The 16,109-nt window shown below is 35.4% G+C and overlaps 1 protein-coding gene across 3 annotated transcripts in view; it reads right to left on the bottom strand.

Moving 5' to 3' along the window:
- The window catches only part of SOX6 (SRY-box transcription factor 6), a gene marked incomplete at its 5' end in the record, with an annotated part of 229,949 nt that overhangs the window by 158,797 nt on the left and 55,043 nt on the right, over positions 1-16,109 (bottom strand). For all 3 annotated transcript variants that reach the window (XM_082000010.1, XM_082000011.1, XM_082000012.1), the window contains one exon: positions 13,867-13,956. In XM_082000010.1, coding sequence (XP_081856136.1) covers positions 13,867-13,956 — 90 coding nt within the window. The remainder of the gene's footprint in view (positions 1-13,866; positions 13,957-16,109) is intronic.

The following is a 16,109-nucleotide window of genomic DNA, read 5'->3' as shown; positions in this document are numbered from 1 at the left end:
GTACCTAGTTGATCACAAACCAAAACATTTAACACAGCCCTTCGCTACAGAATGGCTGGTAATGAAATTCTTCACAGTCTCAAACCAGAGAGTGGTATCGTGTTATTTTGTTGTGCTTATATAGGTACTCTACCACTCAAAAGGGATCACTCAGCACGGAAACATAAACACTGCCTATTCAAAAGACCTAATATAATTTAACATTCGAGACCTGAACTCAGGCACAACTTTAAGCAGAGCCTAAAGATAATTCAGAATAAATCTTGAGGCACTGGGAGCATGTAGGAAACACACCAAGAGGTTTTAAATTCCATTATAACGGTATTCTAACTCAATACATTATAAAGAGACCTGGGATATATTTAAGAAATAAGGACCTCCTAATTGTTTCTCTCTCTGTAAGAAAATGAAACACTGTCCAAGTTGCATTTTCATTAATTTATTTCTACAGTGACTGCAATTTCATCATTATTTTTCCCTCATAAGAAGACACTACAACTAAAACCACAAACGAAGAAGCAGCAGGAGGAGGGAAAACGGATTTCTACTGAGAGTTATCTCGATTGGTTTTGAAAGTTAATCATCTGCCTTTTAAGTGTCCTATTAAAAAAATGAGCTATGTCTGCAATAACATACATATTGCAACTCGATGTAATGTTTCTGACATGTTTCTCAGAAGTTACATCAGTATAAATGTGCTGCTGAGATACTGCCCACTAAGATGAAGGCTAGTTGGGGCTGAAAAATATTTTTGCACTTCAGCAACATATTTTAGGGTGATTTCCTCTCTATTAATTTTAAATATACATCAAAATTTCAATCCATCTGCATCTGAGGTATTTTTCCAAGGGGTTTCTTAGTTTTAGGTGTCTCTGGGCCAGGTATTTTAAAGGGATTTAGGACTCTTACTATTGCAGATAAATCTATGGCCATGTTTTAAAAAATACGTTAAGCATCTAACACCCATTAACTCAGATGACATTTTACACTATTTTTAAAAATGAGATAAGTGTATCTGAATCAGATAACAACACCTTAAAAGTTTTCAGTTCATTGTGATCTCAGGCACTTCCTCACACAGTGGACACTAGAGCCACAGAATATCTTCGTAAAAGCTGCTGCGGGTGCAAAGTTTTATATAGGCTCAAGGAGAGACTGGACAAGTATTTGGAAGTGGGTAAGAGAGATCTAGTTGACTGATACAAAATAAGCAAACCACATCAGAGTCAGGAAATCCCTGGAACTGAAAATAGTCAGAGGCTGGGGTAATGTTAGTGTGAAAGCATATGCTTACCCTGTTCTTCCTTGTTCGTGTGTGCCCATTTATCATTCCCACTGGAGTCAAATGGATGTTTGGTTGTTTATTTTCTCTCTATACCAAAGATTTCCTTTCCATTTTTTCTCTGAGTTCTTGGGTAGCAACTTTAGCCCTTCAGACACAGTATTTGATTATTTTTTTATTAAGATTTGTTTTCCCTGTACGAGAATTCATATCTATGAGTCTACCAACTGTCTTTCCTTAAAATAAAAGTAGTTTCATTTACTTTTCTGATGTGCAACACTAGCTGGTGGACATGAGAACCTGGATCTGTGTGAAGGTGTACACAGGCTTAGGGCTGACATGTTTCAATCAAAACCTTAAGTCGCTCACTTTGAGTTTCATATAGTTAATAATCTTAGCACAAAAGAAAGTTTTCAGCTGCACCCTTACAGCTAAATTCTAACATATAACCATCAATACATTATGTTATCATTGTAATTTCAGGGTATCAAAATAAAGACAGTCATAAATGGAAATATTGGTGAAGAACTGCTGAAGGACATGGGGTATTTAGATATCACTTTCTAGAACTCAGTAGCACTTTGGTAACTTCAAAGTAGCAAGGACTGCATTCACTTACAGATTTTCAAATCTTGGACTTCTTACATTACTGGCTTGATATCTAATAGCAAAGATGAGATTTTTCTGCTCTTGTGTACATTAAATATTCTGCATTTAGGGGACCTCCAGCAGCTTGCAGTAAAGCTAAGCTTGCAGTAAGCTTTCAGTTATATCATGGACTCGACATATACAGACAAAAGTCCACATAAGACCACCAGCTTGCACAGCTATGAATACCAATCTAACATGTGAAGACAATACAGAAAATGCATTTATAAGGTAACACTTACACACACTCATTCACATTTACTTCCCTATGAAAAAAATAAAGATTTTTACTAACTGAAGTATTCAGTATTGCTTTAGGTATTAATTCAGTGTATATACTTTAAAAGGAGTGACTTTCTCAGGTGCTTAACCAAATGCGCAACTCTACGCCTGTGATGCCATAGCATAAAAGTGACAAAAAAGAGCACTACTGAACATGTATACATGGCAAAAGCATTACCTAGTTTACCAACTAACCTTCTAATTCTCACAGTATCGTTTAACCAATCCTTATCTTCTAGCTGTCAGGCAAGAAAATGAAATAAATATATCTTGAGTTCATGAACAACAGGAAACAAACTCTTTCAGAAACCCAGTGAAAAATGGCACGCTAGTTTTGTTTAAAAAAAAAATACACACCTCTCAGAGGTTGTTAAGAACCATCACAGAAACTGAGTCTATAAATGTTACCGTTTCAGACAGTAGCCCCAGCCTGAGCATTGGTGATGCCAGCTGCTCTATAGGATCTGACTTTGACCGGTGAGGAGCAGTGTTCTCCTTTTACAGATCATGCTGCAAGTGTTGGAGTGGGCCTATTGCAAGGATCACTCTTCTCCTTTGTCAAGACTATTTCATTAAAACAAGTTAAACAACGTTCATTTTCGTCACATAAAGCTTCACTTTCCCTCACTTCCAAAATTGAACTTTATATTAATTTCTATGTTGAATGCATTCAAACATTTCACACAGGCATAGCTGTCATAATGTAAATTTCTTAAGGCAGATTCAGCTGATGTGCAGTTAACACCTATATTTTGTTGCAGGTGATTTGCTGATTATCACCGCAGCCCTTTTCAGTAGTTGTAGCTATAACTCAGAAATGTGTTTTTCTCAGTGTTTGTTAGCACAATAAACATGGAAGGGGACAGGAAGAGGCAAAGTGAGAGAAGAGACTTACCTACCTATGAAGTTAACTAAACTTGAACATGCATGGAGACTGACTATGGGTTTTCCAGGTCAGCAGATAGAGAGTTCTCAGTATGATCTGCTCACAGCCAGTACTTAGCACCAAGTGTTCATATTTGTCTTACGGTGGGATATATTATCTGAAAGTACGCTGAGAGACTGCAAGTGCCTTTGTCAATCACTGTTATCTTGAAAAGTGGCAGACCATAACCTGAGAGGCTAAAGTATTTCTTTTTAAGAAAAATCCTTACATTTCAGAAGAAGTGGGCACCCTCATCTGAGACACCCAAAACTACACTATAAGACCCTTGGGAGGTGAAGAAAACAACAAAATAGAGAAGAGGTTTAATTAATTTATGAATACAACCTGAAGTAGGAACCCTCTATTCATTACAGCCCCCAAAAGAAAATCCACAGTCATCCTGTGACTGTTGTAGAATCTCAACAATACATCGGCAAATGGATCCTGGTACCAGAGTAAAGCAGCGAAGGTAAAAAGAAGTTCTTTTAGTTACACGTTAAAAGGAACTCTATGATTCTGAATGAATCTGAAAAAACAAACCACAGAACAGTTGTGACCATTTCATTTTCTTTACCTTCCCTAGCAAACCTCTGTACCAATCAAAACTTGAAGTCTCCGTAAACTTTCCTACATTTACAAAAAATTAGGTTGTACAAACCTATATAAAATGTCTGTGTACACTACACTGACTTTTGAAATCCCACAACCTGAGTACACCACCTGCATTTTACCAGTAGATTTTGTTTTAGTATCTGTAATAAGACTGTATTCCAGCTTCCAGAGAGAACTACAATTCTCTGGTAAACAGTTACATCAATGATCAAATCCCGTAACTACATTTCAAAGTATGGTGAACTTTGTCTATAAATAATTTTCTGATCTTAGGGGTTAGAACTGTGATCTTATTTCAACAGAACCCATTAGGGGCATATATCAACCTACAATATTTCCAAGTCAAAACAAATGCAAAAGATGTATCTTCACATACAGTAGTATGTTTAAAAATGTCGGAAATGTCAACCACTTACATATTTTCATATTATCCCTAATTAATACAAATTGCATTTAATTTCACATTTAGTAAAACATATTGCTGCCCAAAATAAGGACTATAATTTTTATCAGCAATTATTATTACTGATGTATCAACACAATTATTTAAATTCAATGTATATAGAGGCAGAATCCATGCAAGCATTTACTGTTTTTGTTCCCTCTGTGCTTCTTCCCTAATTTTTGTGGTTTGGAGCTTCTCCAGATGCTGTCTCTGACTTTGTGGTTTTGTATTTGAGATCCCATCTCCTGATTCATAGCATTCCTTGATTGACAGATTCAGATACGAAAACAAACAGTTACCTGTATATAATCTGCATCTGACAGCTGCACCGTGAAGTTTTCCATTCGTGGTGAACCTATTGTTTCAGATTTTACCCATTTCTTGGGTCTCAGAGTCACTGCTTTTACTGAGCCATTCAATAACTGGTGACATATGTGATCTCCACACTGCAAGCTGCACTTCAGATTCAGAGGATTTTCTTTTTTTCCCTCCCCCTTCATAAACTAAATTATTCAAAAAACAACACAGGGTTTTGTATTTCTAAACTGATGTGCCTCCTAATTGAATGCAGAACACTTTCAAACTATTTTCCATTAGAGGCCCACTTTCTTCTGATTTTAATGCACAGTATAATACCTTCATTGGTAGATTAAAATTGTTTGACTAGAAGTAAAATGTATTATTACATGCTTTTTTAGCGGTTTTGTCTTGTATAATGTAGGATGAATTATGTAAAACACACCAAACAGGATACTCTACAAGCTGCTACTTGCATGCTGCAAACAATCACAGTTTCACTGATAGACTAGGACTTAGCATCTTAAAATTCCTGTGGAAATCAAGTGCATTTTAAGTATTGGGTTTGATTATTTAATCAGACAACTTGCATTTTGCCCTGGCTAATTTGGAAGGCTGATAATATTTTACTCATAAAATAATTGTGCACCTGTTGTGATGGAAACCTATTCAAACAAATCTTAATAGACATGAGGATTCATTCCCAACATGAGTGTGTTAGCCTCTCATTATTGCTATCTACAGGGCAACAAATTTTAAACAGCCATTCAGCAAGTCTCAGTTAATCTTGTGTAACTCTTAAAGAACATTTATGACAATGTGACTAACATTAAAATTTGTTAATTCATCTCGATACAGAGATGAAAAATAAGGTAAATATTAGGATTTGCAGGTCAAACTAACAGTAATTTAAAGAAAAAATGGTAAAAAAAGTATATATAACAGGATTTCAATGTGAGAGCTAATGACAAAGAACCATTTCTTATCAAGCTGCCTGGGTATAAAACTATTACTTTTATTAACACAGAGAGTAATACCTATGTTAAACTCATGGAATCAGGACAGGGTATGTCCGTAATAGATTTCTATTTCTGTTTCCTCTGTTCAACCAAATTTCCTATGGAAACTGTTTCAATATAGCGCTCTCAATTTGCTTTACAATTCATATATTCACATTAATTGATGAGACTTCATGTTTTTTAAAATTTTCTCTCTTGGCAAATCATGTTAAAACCCCCAAAAAAAGTTGGAGAGAGTGGAAAAGAGAGAAATTATTTACTTTAATCCAAAATAAATATCTGGAGGAGAGATACAAGGGAGACAGTGAATTGAGACCAATGCACTCAACAAGTAAAAGGGCAGTATTGTGAATGACCTGACTGGAGCAAGTGGATCCTGATTAGCCCAAAATCACTTTAATGTTGTCAGGAGGAGGTAAAAACAAGGCAAATGAGCACAGTTTGGCTAGATCTGCCCTTGGGCAGAAAACTGTCAGATGTCATGGGTCAGATCTGAAGTGAGGTGACACAGTTAGACAAATCAAGGCCTCTTGAAAATAATACTGATAGTTAACCTCTTCCAAAGGGTCAACCTGTTTAGAGAGGACAACCCTTCTTATATTTCTTCTTCTATTCCTCATTGAGCTTTGGCTTTTGTGGCAGTGGCTGTGTCAGATTGCACATTATGTTCTTGCTATTCTCAGTTGCATGTGAGTTTCCCAAATGTGCTCATACTTCATTTTTCCTTGGTATTAATGCTATGCCCCTTAAGTTTTACAGATGACATTTCTGAGCCACATCTGGGTCCACATTTTGTAAAGTTCCCAATGAGGTATTTTTATGTATCTCTCAAGAAAAAAAATCTGATATCTTTGATATCATCAGGATGCTTTCATTACCACAGAACATCCACACATCAAGACCCCACTTCAAGACAGACTCCCTATTCAGAAAGAGAGATTAAAACCAACTGAGGTGAAAAGAATTGCCACAAATGTTCTCATTAATTGGCGCCAAAGCTTGATGTTGCTCTGAATAGGGATATTTTGTGCAAAAGTTTTCTTTCCAAATTAACTGCAGAGAAGGGTGATGAGAGTGGCCAAAGCGCAGAACAGCTTTCATATAAGGAACAAATAATTAAATATATTTTACTTTTCAACCTGGAGAAGAGACAACTGAATGTAGTGTAACAGAGAAGATGAACAGGGGACAACCATTCCCTGTCCATTACAATACAAGATCTAGGGGACACCTACAAGGTATTAGATTTAAATACACAGCATATTGTTAACTGCTGAGCTTATCCCCACAGACTTTCCAGCTGTCTATTAAAGGGTTCAAAACTGATTTGACATGTTCATAGGTGATAATTCTATCAAGGGCCATTAAATCCAAATGTACCACCTATAAATCAAGAAGCTCATTAATAGTATTTTGTGGGAAATTGGAAGAGTATATTGAAGAATTATTACTGTCTGTTTGCCCTTTCCTTACACCCTTCCCCAGGTTGCTCAGTATCCATACGGACAGAACACTATAGGACCATATGTTCTTTATATCTGACAATATAAAAATCAAAGATTTCCTTAATATGAAACTCCTCTAACAGAAGACCGAGAAAGTACATCTACAGGTTTCCACAGAATCCAAATTGATCAGAAAATTTCAGTCCTTTCCGTACTGTGCCTATCTGCATCTTTCTAGAGAACTGCTTACATTCATTCATTTGTTAGAATTTGACTTCATATGTCTACAGCAGCAAAAAGCCAAAAGCACTGAAACATGATGAAACCTGAGAAATGGAGCTTCCACTCTTGTTTTAGCACTGCAAACTCCTACATATGCACTTGCTTTTTCATAAGTTGTATATTTGTCTTCAGTAGGAGTTTTATTTTGCTAAAGGTAACTTACTTCATTGGCGACTAAGCTGGGACTTGAGTCAAAAGGAAATTTGCCACTGGCATCCATTGTCAGAAGAGAAGGCCTCAAGTTCCAAGTAGTGATAGGCTTCTTCAACATAGAAGCCTTTCAACTACAGTTAAAGACTCTGTATTTATTAAGGAAAACAATTACTGAGATAATGGAAAAAAAAATACATATATATATATACACACACAATACTAAAACAACCTACCAATAGAAGAAAATGGCAAATTTTCAAAGAAAAAGTGAAGGAAGCCTACTTGTCATTTTTAGTTTATATTCACCCCTTCTTCTGTTAAAAAAATTAAATGGCATTTGAAAATAAACACTGTTTAATACTATACATTTTCTTGTCACTATTCGCACAAATGAAGAACGGATCAAATTCCAGAATGTATTCTTTTCTAATGTGCCAAATAAATGTATTGCTGTTTCAAGTTCCTTATTATTAGCATCATTATCCTTCTTATTCCTTAATACTATTCCTTAGTACTCTGTTTGGGACACAGTTCCGCAGAACACATCATGTAAGTGAGCTGCCCCATTGATTTCAGTGCAGTACAGGGTTCATATATTTAGCCCTGAATTGTTAAGCTTAAAAACATACAATGGTAAGGTAAAATATAGATATATGTGATTGCAGTAAGTAACAAATTCATTATGTGCCTGGAAATATACTGCATGCATCCTGGTTGATATTATTTATAAAATGTATTCAACAATATGGAGAACTTGATTTATGTGAAAGGTTGATTACAATGTAATTTACAGTTGTGGAGTTTTAAGAACTAGAAACGCTAATAGTCATTAACTTTTAACATTAGAAGCAGGCACGATCGTGATAGGTGCCACTGAAATATAACCCTCTGACCAAAACACCAGAGCCACAAAAACGTTTACGTCTTTTTTTTTTTTCTTGCTACGTACAGCTTCGATCCTGCCAAGACTTACATGTGCGTAGTTTAAATAACAGAACTATGCACAGTGAGCAGTCTCATTCATTTCCACAGGACAACCCTCCGCCTGTACAGTTCAGGGTATGTCTATTTAAATCCAGAATCTGGAGAAAAGTAATTCATATCAAAAAAAGTCAAGATTACATAAGACCATATAGTTTAATCTACTTCACACTAGTGATTAGTCTAACTATATCGGTACCTCAATCATAACAAATAGATACAATGGGGCATGGTAATTTTAACCAAAATATTTTTATTTTGGAATCCATTACCTTCTTCAAGCACATCAGACAGAAGTGAATGCAAACATTAAATGTTGAAAGTGCTTACGAAATATTCAGTCATTCAAGTATCAAGGTACCACTTAATTTAGAAGGTCAGCTTAGACCTGGAAATGTAGCTTTTGTAACATGTTACACAAAGTGCCAATGGCTTGAGAAATGGCAAAACAAAAATATCTCTCTGATTTGGAGACCTACAACATAAAGATAAACATATCACTTCATTGGGTCATGGTAATAAATACTTTATGAGAAACCTTTATAGCCTGTGGTATATTTCTAATCAGGAACAATTTCTTAAGGATTTGGGTGTAGGGGTTCTGGGTTGCATTGTTTTGTTAATGTTTTCTTGGATGCTTTCATTGGTTTCACTAATTGGAACCAGTTGATCCTTTTTCCTGTGTATTGATTTTTTAAATCCTAGCAGTTAACAATGATTCTAATGTATCATAACACTTTAGACCTTAATCATATAGTGGAGCTTTTGCTTGTAGCTTTTGTTTGAGTTTTAATTAAGAAGACCTTGTGTCTCAAAGCCTGAGCTGGGTTTTTAATTGCTAGTATGTATATCACACAGACTTCAAAAGAAATAAAATACGTTTATAACAGAGAGCACAAAGGAGAGCTTTGAAATGTCTATAGCCATACAAAGTGACATAATTAAAAACCTCTGAGTGCCTCTGTGATATAAGACTTATATATATTTATTTATACATATTTATAAGGCAGACTGTTATATACCCTTAGAATTCATGAGAAAGAAATTTCAGCAATTATACTGAGAAATAATTACTGCAAATCTAGACTGCAGTGTTGGTCAGGGCTACAGGAAAACATCAGTTTTATTTTCCTCAAAATGGTCTTCACATTTTATATAGTGCATCGAGAAACACCCAAAAGCTTATCTGTGAAGACAAATTGGAAGCAAAAATAGCATTTTAAAATGTTTTGTAAATCATGCATATTTTAAGAAAAGATTTAATTCACTGTAAAAACACATAAACCATAACTTTCTCAAGGATTCATTCATGCAGCACTCTCTCCAAGACTATTCCCAAAATGGAAAGTGTTAAATCACTAGATTCAAACAGTTGTGCCTCACTGTTCCCTTCCAGACATTAATGCACACACAGAAAAGTGCTCCTAGAAAACACCTCTTTCCATCTCTCCTGTGTTCTAATACCAGGGACAAATACCATTTTCCATATTGTTTATAGTGTATCTCACAAGGAGACTATCAAGTGGGTGAAGTTGCTTCATTTTACTAAATTCAACATTTCCTAGGAAACAGGCATGCTACCTCCCACCTATCCAAATATTTTGTGGCCATTAAATGTATACGTCACATGAAATAGGAGGTTTAGGCTCTTTTTAATAAAGTGGCAGATATAAAAGGGGAAGGAATAAGCATGGGAAACATGATGCAAACAGCCTTCTGTGTTGGATAAAGCCATGGACATCAATCACTACGCGTCCCAAAATAGAGTATACTGTACAAAGACAGCATGTGACATTCAAGTCACAATGCCTATAAATATAGATAGTTCCAGTTGTAAACACCACCAGTGGAAGCCAGAGAACTAACCTGCAACACAGTAGCCGGTGACCCAGGAGTAACTCTTCTGTAAGACTGCTAGACCAATTCTGACCCTTTCATGATAACATCATTGCTTAAGTTACTTAAAGACTGACCTTTCTTATTTGATCTTCAAAGACCCTGCATGCTGAGAAAGACCATTGTGGGATATTTCAGTAGGACAACTGCCTGATGCAGGCAAGACTATGCTATTCCAGAGATTTATATTTGGAACAGAAACAGAAAACTTAAAACAGACTCTGTATAGTGATAAATGATGCTACTCTGCCTAGCTGTGGCTGCTGAAGAAAAACTAGATAACTAAGCAACAGAAATACATGCAGCGAGGAAGGGTGAGGACAGAACTCTGTGCACCCAAGTATCTGGAAATCTAGAAAAGAGTCCTCCACCACTTTATTTACTCAAATACATAACAGAAATTAGAATGGAAAGTATTTCCTGATCCTAATTTTTACACAAAAAACCAACAATGCAAAAGCTGGACGTAAGCCTAACAAATTGCTTGTAATACCTTAAATACATGTATTTGCACGCACACACTGGCAAAGAGCATACAATCAAATGATTTGCATGGGCAGCTGTGGGGTTTTTTCCAGGTGAGCAGGTCATTTAACTCAGCTCAATTGCTTCATAGACCTTTGAAAATTTGACCTATGTGCTTCATTTATAAACATATCAAATGAACAAGCAGACTTATTTAACCACTGGAATTTGGCTACAAAGCATTCTGCCAAATGCTCCTCTGAGTTTCATGCAACCTCCCTGAAGTCAATGGCTTGTTTGGCTGGAATTCAAGGAAGAATCTGGACCATTATCAATAACTGAAACCCTAATAAAGAAACTCAGAAAAAGCAGTTTTACAAATGAAGCACACTATGCAAGAGTAATTGTGAACAAGAACAATCCCACTTAGAGAAAAAAAAATTATTCACTGTTTGTTACTTTTGTATTGGCTTCTATTGTTTGAATTAATAGATACAGTTTATAATTATATCTTGATTAACCCTATTGTGTTCTAAATATAGAAGATAAAGCAAGAAAATACCATTTTTATTTGTTTCTCTCAGCCAATTATCTTTTCTTCTCGTCTATGTGCTTCCCAAACATGAATAGAAACAGTTTGTGTCAGTGGTACATTTTTTTTCTGCTTTCATCCTTTTTTCTGGCACTGATTCTTAGCGAACTGCCTTCCCACAACCAAGATGCTAGTCTTTCACTGAAGGGGGGAGGGTTGTAGTTGTGCAGACACAGAGGAAGAGTATGTGCTCAGGTTATCCTTAGCAAGAACAACGCCTTCTCTCTAAAATAAACAACTCCCAGTAACAGCCAGTGCAAAGAGCAGTTCCTCACAGGACCACACCTCACTTTCTTATAATCAAGATTTTTTTCCCTAATGACCTCATTTATTTATTTTTACTGCATTGCTTCATGTCTTTAAGTTAGGCTTTCGGTACCATGAGCAGAAAGTCTGCACAAAAGCCAAAAATATCAGCCAGTTATATAAATTGATTTAGAATTTAATGGAAATTAAGGAAAAATATAGTTGACCTCCCAAAGACAACACATTTTCAAAGTAGTTCTTTCAGACCTCAGCATGCCCTGCCAGTTACCTAACTGGAAATTCATTCAGCATTATGGAAACGAACTTCATGATTTGGAAATCTACCACCTTGAACACTGAAAATATTTTTTGTTTTTTAAATATGCTTCTTTGTCAGATTAAAATCGCTCTGGTTCCCCTACTTAGCCTTATTTCCTTCTTGTAATCTGGTTTTCATGATGCCATAGGCTAGATTGTTGGCTTGGGTTTTTTTCTTTCTGACATTATTTAAGGCACACAAATGCTAATATGATACCATGCTATCAGGTTGATGGCAATTTTATCAGCTATGAGCTAACCAGCCTGGAGACAGTAGCTAGGCCACTGGCTTGGGAGCCCAAAGGAAGAGTCCTACTTCAGCTCTGCCACTACTCCTGCTATGTAACTCTGCACATTGTTTTCTTCTACTATAAAATTACCCTAATGACTTTAAGTGTAAAACACGACATAACAGCAACCGCCCTTTATCGTCCATGTTTGTGCATGCTTTTTTGCACTTTTGCCTGTTCATGAAAAATGTTAAAAGCAGTTGCAGTAACAAAGATTCAGTATTGCACCTTGCTGGAAGTCAGCTAGCAGTGGAGAGGAATACCGCTTAAGGATAGGTTTCTAGGCATGAGACACAGGAAGTAAGTTGTGGAAACTAACTGAATGATGGACACACATAAATCTGGTGAGCCTAATCAGGTGATCCTTTTTATACAGCTAATAGACTATACCTCCAGGAAAGGTAGTTGAATGAGTTGACAGTTCTTCCAAATCTGAGTGAGAAAGCTTTGTAGGTGGATGAGAAAAGGATTTGAAGCTAGAATTCTACCCATTCACTCTGCAGTGAATATATATACATGAAGGAAATAGAAGGAATAACATAAATCCAGAAAAACAAACTTTTTTAAATAAATGAAAGCTCATGAAAAAGTTTTTTGTGCCATATAAAAGAATAGAGAACATTATTCTGCATTGTTAGAGATCCCACCTCCTTTAATTTTGATTCACTAATAGCGTTCGAGTAGTTCCTATTTAAAGACTAAGTAGCTCTATTCTGCAATTAATGGACAAACTAGCATTCAATGTTTTCCACACTATTAAGAGACAATACAGATTTAAATAGAATGTGCTTTCAAAACATAATTTTGTTGGATTTTATTACAGTCAATTTTAACATGTTCCTGTAAAACTGCATACTGTATTTCTGCCACTGACATTACTATAGGATTTCTTACCTTCCTAAAATATAAGCATTGTCATAATTCTACCAAAAAAAATCCAACACGAGAATCCAACAGATTTTGGTCCTGAATCAGCTGAAGGAACCAATTATAACTTACTTGTTAAAAAGGGCCAATCTTTCATCTGTTTGTGTAATAATAAATTTGAACTATCTTAAGTTTCCCTGGTAGAAATGTAAAAATCCTAAGCATTAATTTTCAGCAAACAGTATCTTTTTTTTTCACACTAGTAAAGATTTATTCATATGATGCACATGATTTTTTGTTGCCACACATTTGTAGTTGCTATTTAATCAAATTATACCAATGAAAAGATATATATCTTAGGTACCTTGTATACTCCTCAAAAACACCTTATGACCCTTTCTCACGGCACAAAAAACACCTTTTTAATTTTTTGCTTAATCAAAAACACTGAATTTCATGTTCAGTGAAAGGGAAGAAACAGTACCAAGTACTAGTAACTCCATGTTTTCAAGATGTTTCTTCCTCTTTCTCTGGTCACAGGGATATACAGCTAATGTCAATGAACTAACGTAACTAAGCTGGTGTTTGTGATAACGTCCTTGATACTTCCTATAACTGATTGTGACATACTCTAATTTACTTATTTGGCAGACGCATCCATCACCTCAAAGATAAACATTAAGAAACAGGGTGAATTGACTGGAAATTGGAAATCACCCTCTAGTTCTGATTGTTATTTCTATTATTTTTGTGAACTTTGAAAAATCTCGGTCCCCTTTTAAAAATATCTGCAAAATTAAAAATTTGATCTAGTGAGATACCTTTAATTTCTCCAAGTAGATCACTTGTGTTTAATTTTTCCATTTTCTCCTTCCAGTCTTTAGAAAGTAGCTTTTCCATGCAGGACGAATCTATTTAAAAAAAAAAAAAAGAATAATTATCAAATATATTCTCACACATCAGGAAAACAGGTGCCACCTTCATTTTAAAACTGTTCCCTCTATTCGAGTTGGACCATAGTTTCAAAAGAAATGTAACCAAACGGAGTTCTCATTTAACTGCATTTTAAATCCAAAGTAATTCCACCGAGGTTAATGGAGTTACTATGGATTTAACAAGGGTCTAATTGAAAGAAAAACTTCGTTCAGGATTTATGCATGCTAACTGCCAATTTACATGCATAGATTGCCAATGTATATACAAATTCTGTCTTTTTCATATGAGAATGATTGTACACTCGAAATTATACATGAAGATATAGAAGCTTTTTTTGGAAATTTGGCACACAGTGACATCTGAAACCCATTTTTATACCCATGTCAATGCAAAAGTTATTCATATAATGTCTCCATGGAATTCATAAAAGCACTCTACATATTGGATGTTCACAGTATCAGAAAATTTCTCAGTACACTATAAACAACATGCAATGATTAGAAGATACGCTTTCAGAATCTGAAGTTCAGAATACATTTCAAATCTTTGCCCCAATCTGGGAGGCCTCCTGTAGGCAAAACTGACACTGAAGTCATTACACTTAGGAGAAAGTAGAAGACTGGCCTTAGCAGGTTTCATGTAATCAGTCCCCAATTCCACTAGAAAACTTGATAGTGAGCATAAGAGATTTCAATAAAATCTAAAGTTTTTTTTCAGTTCCTAAATTAAACTAATTGGCTCTGAAGTCTAAATAACCTAAACATAACCTTCCAGATAACTTTAAAAAGGTGATTTTTAAGCTGGGAGTTCTTACGGTTTATGTTGCGATCTAGAACTTTATGACTTTAAGAACTGCAATTCAGATTCATAAACAATTATCAAGAAAAATTTACACACAATCGAACGCTTATTTTCTCTTCCTAGTTAGTAGTAATAGAATCTCCATTAAACATTATGCATTTACCTTCATTGGTAGACAGACTCATCAACAATGTCTATGCTAAACTCCTTGGAAACCCTTATGCCCAGTTCACAAGATACCAAACACATTATTTAAATGCAGCTTTAGTCCTAAAATGAATCTTCACAACGAGCCTTCATTAGAAGACTACATATCACTCTGGGTGGTGCTGAGCACGTTATTTCTTAGTGCATGCACTGGGATAGCCATACACCTAAGCTTGTTAGAAACTCTCCTAGCAAGCTGCCATTCGTGTTAGATCAATTTATACAGTGCTTTCTAAATAACTAATAATGTTCCAAATTTTGACAACATTTGTTGATCCCACTCCAGTCACTTAAGAATTAACACTGGGGTGTACAAGAAGACAGAATTCAGCCTAACATAGTTACCGCTAAATTACTGGCAGATTAAGGCCAAATTGTGGCTCAAATTCTCATGTCAGCAGTCCCAGAGTGAGCGGCACTCACATCAGCAAAAACAGAAGCAAGAAGCCCAGATTAAGAATTGCAACACAGAACACATCAGTGCGACGGGTAACAGTTTGTTCCACCTCAGAGGATTCTAAAAACACTCAGAGGGAGGAGAAGCATTCAAAGAGGTCACAAAAGGAGGAGTTAAAGGTTTAGGGAGAATTTTAAGGAAGGAAATAAAAGGTCATAAAGCCAATCACATTTTAGGGTGCAAGTAGTTTCACTGTAAAAATTCACATTAGCATCACTCATTTCAAAGAAAGAAAGAAAGAAAGAAAGAAACAAACAAACAAACAAACATAAAAAACCCAAAAATCAGTTGAAAGCAAACCAAACTGTAACTACCAAAAGATCAAAGATCAGGTTTTAATTGCAGCACATTTATACCGTGCAAGCCTCCGTGGAAAGACAGCACAGCTCATAAATGTTTTTGAAGTAATATTTCAGTAGAAAAGATAATTTATTTACTAATTATATCTTTCTATGAAAGAGATAAAATTAAGGAGCTGTAAGTTGCAATAGGCAGTGTTAAAATACTTGTTATATAATAACAATTTACTTTTAACAATAACAGGCACTTATTACTTTTATGAGTTCTGGCCTGATAATAGAAGAATCAAGAAATAACCATCAATTATCAATAGAACATTATAATTTGTCCTTTTTTGTGATATCATCATTAGTTTAAAAAGAT

This window comes from Phaethon aethereus, assembly GCF_964289735.1.
Source record: "Phaethon aethereus genome assembly, chromosome: 5".
NCBI lineage: Eukaryota > Metazoa > Chordata > Aves > Phaethontiformes > Phaethontidae > Phaethon > Phaethon aethereus.
Note: the sequence above shows the minus strand (reverse complement) of the source record. Positions and strands in the feature narration are given on the sequence as shown.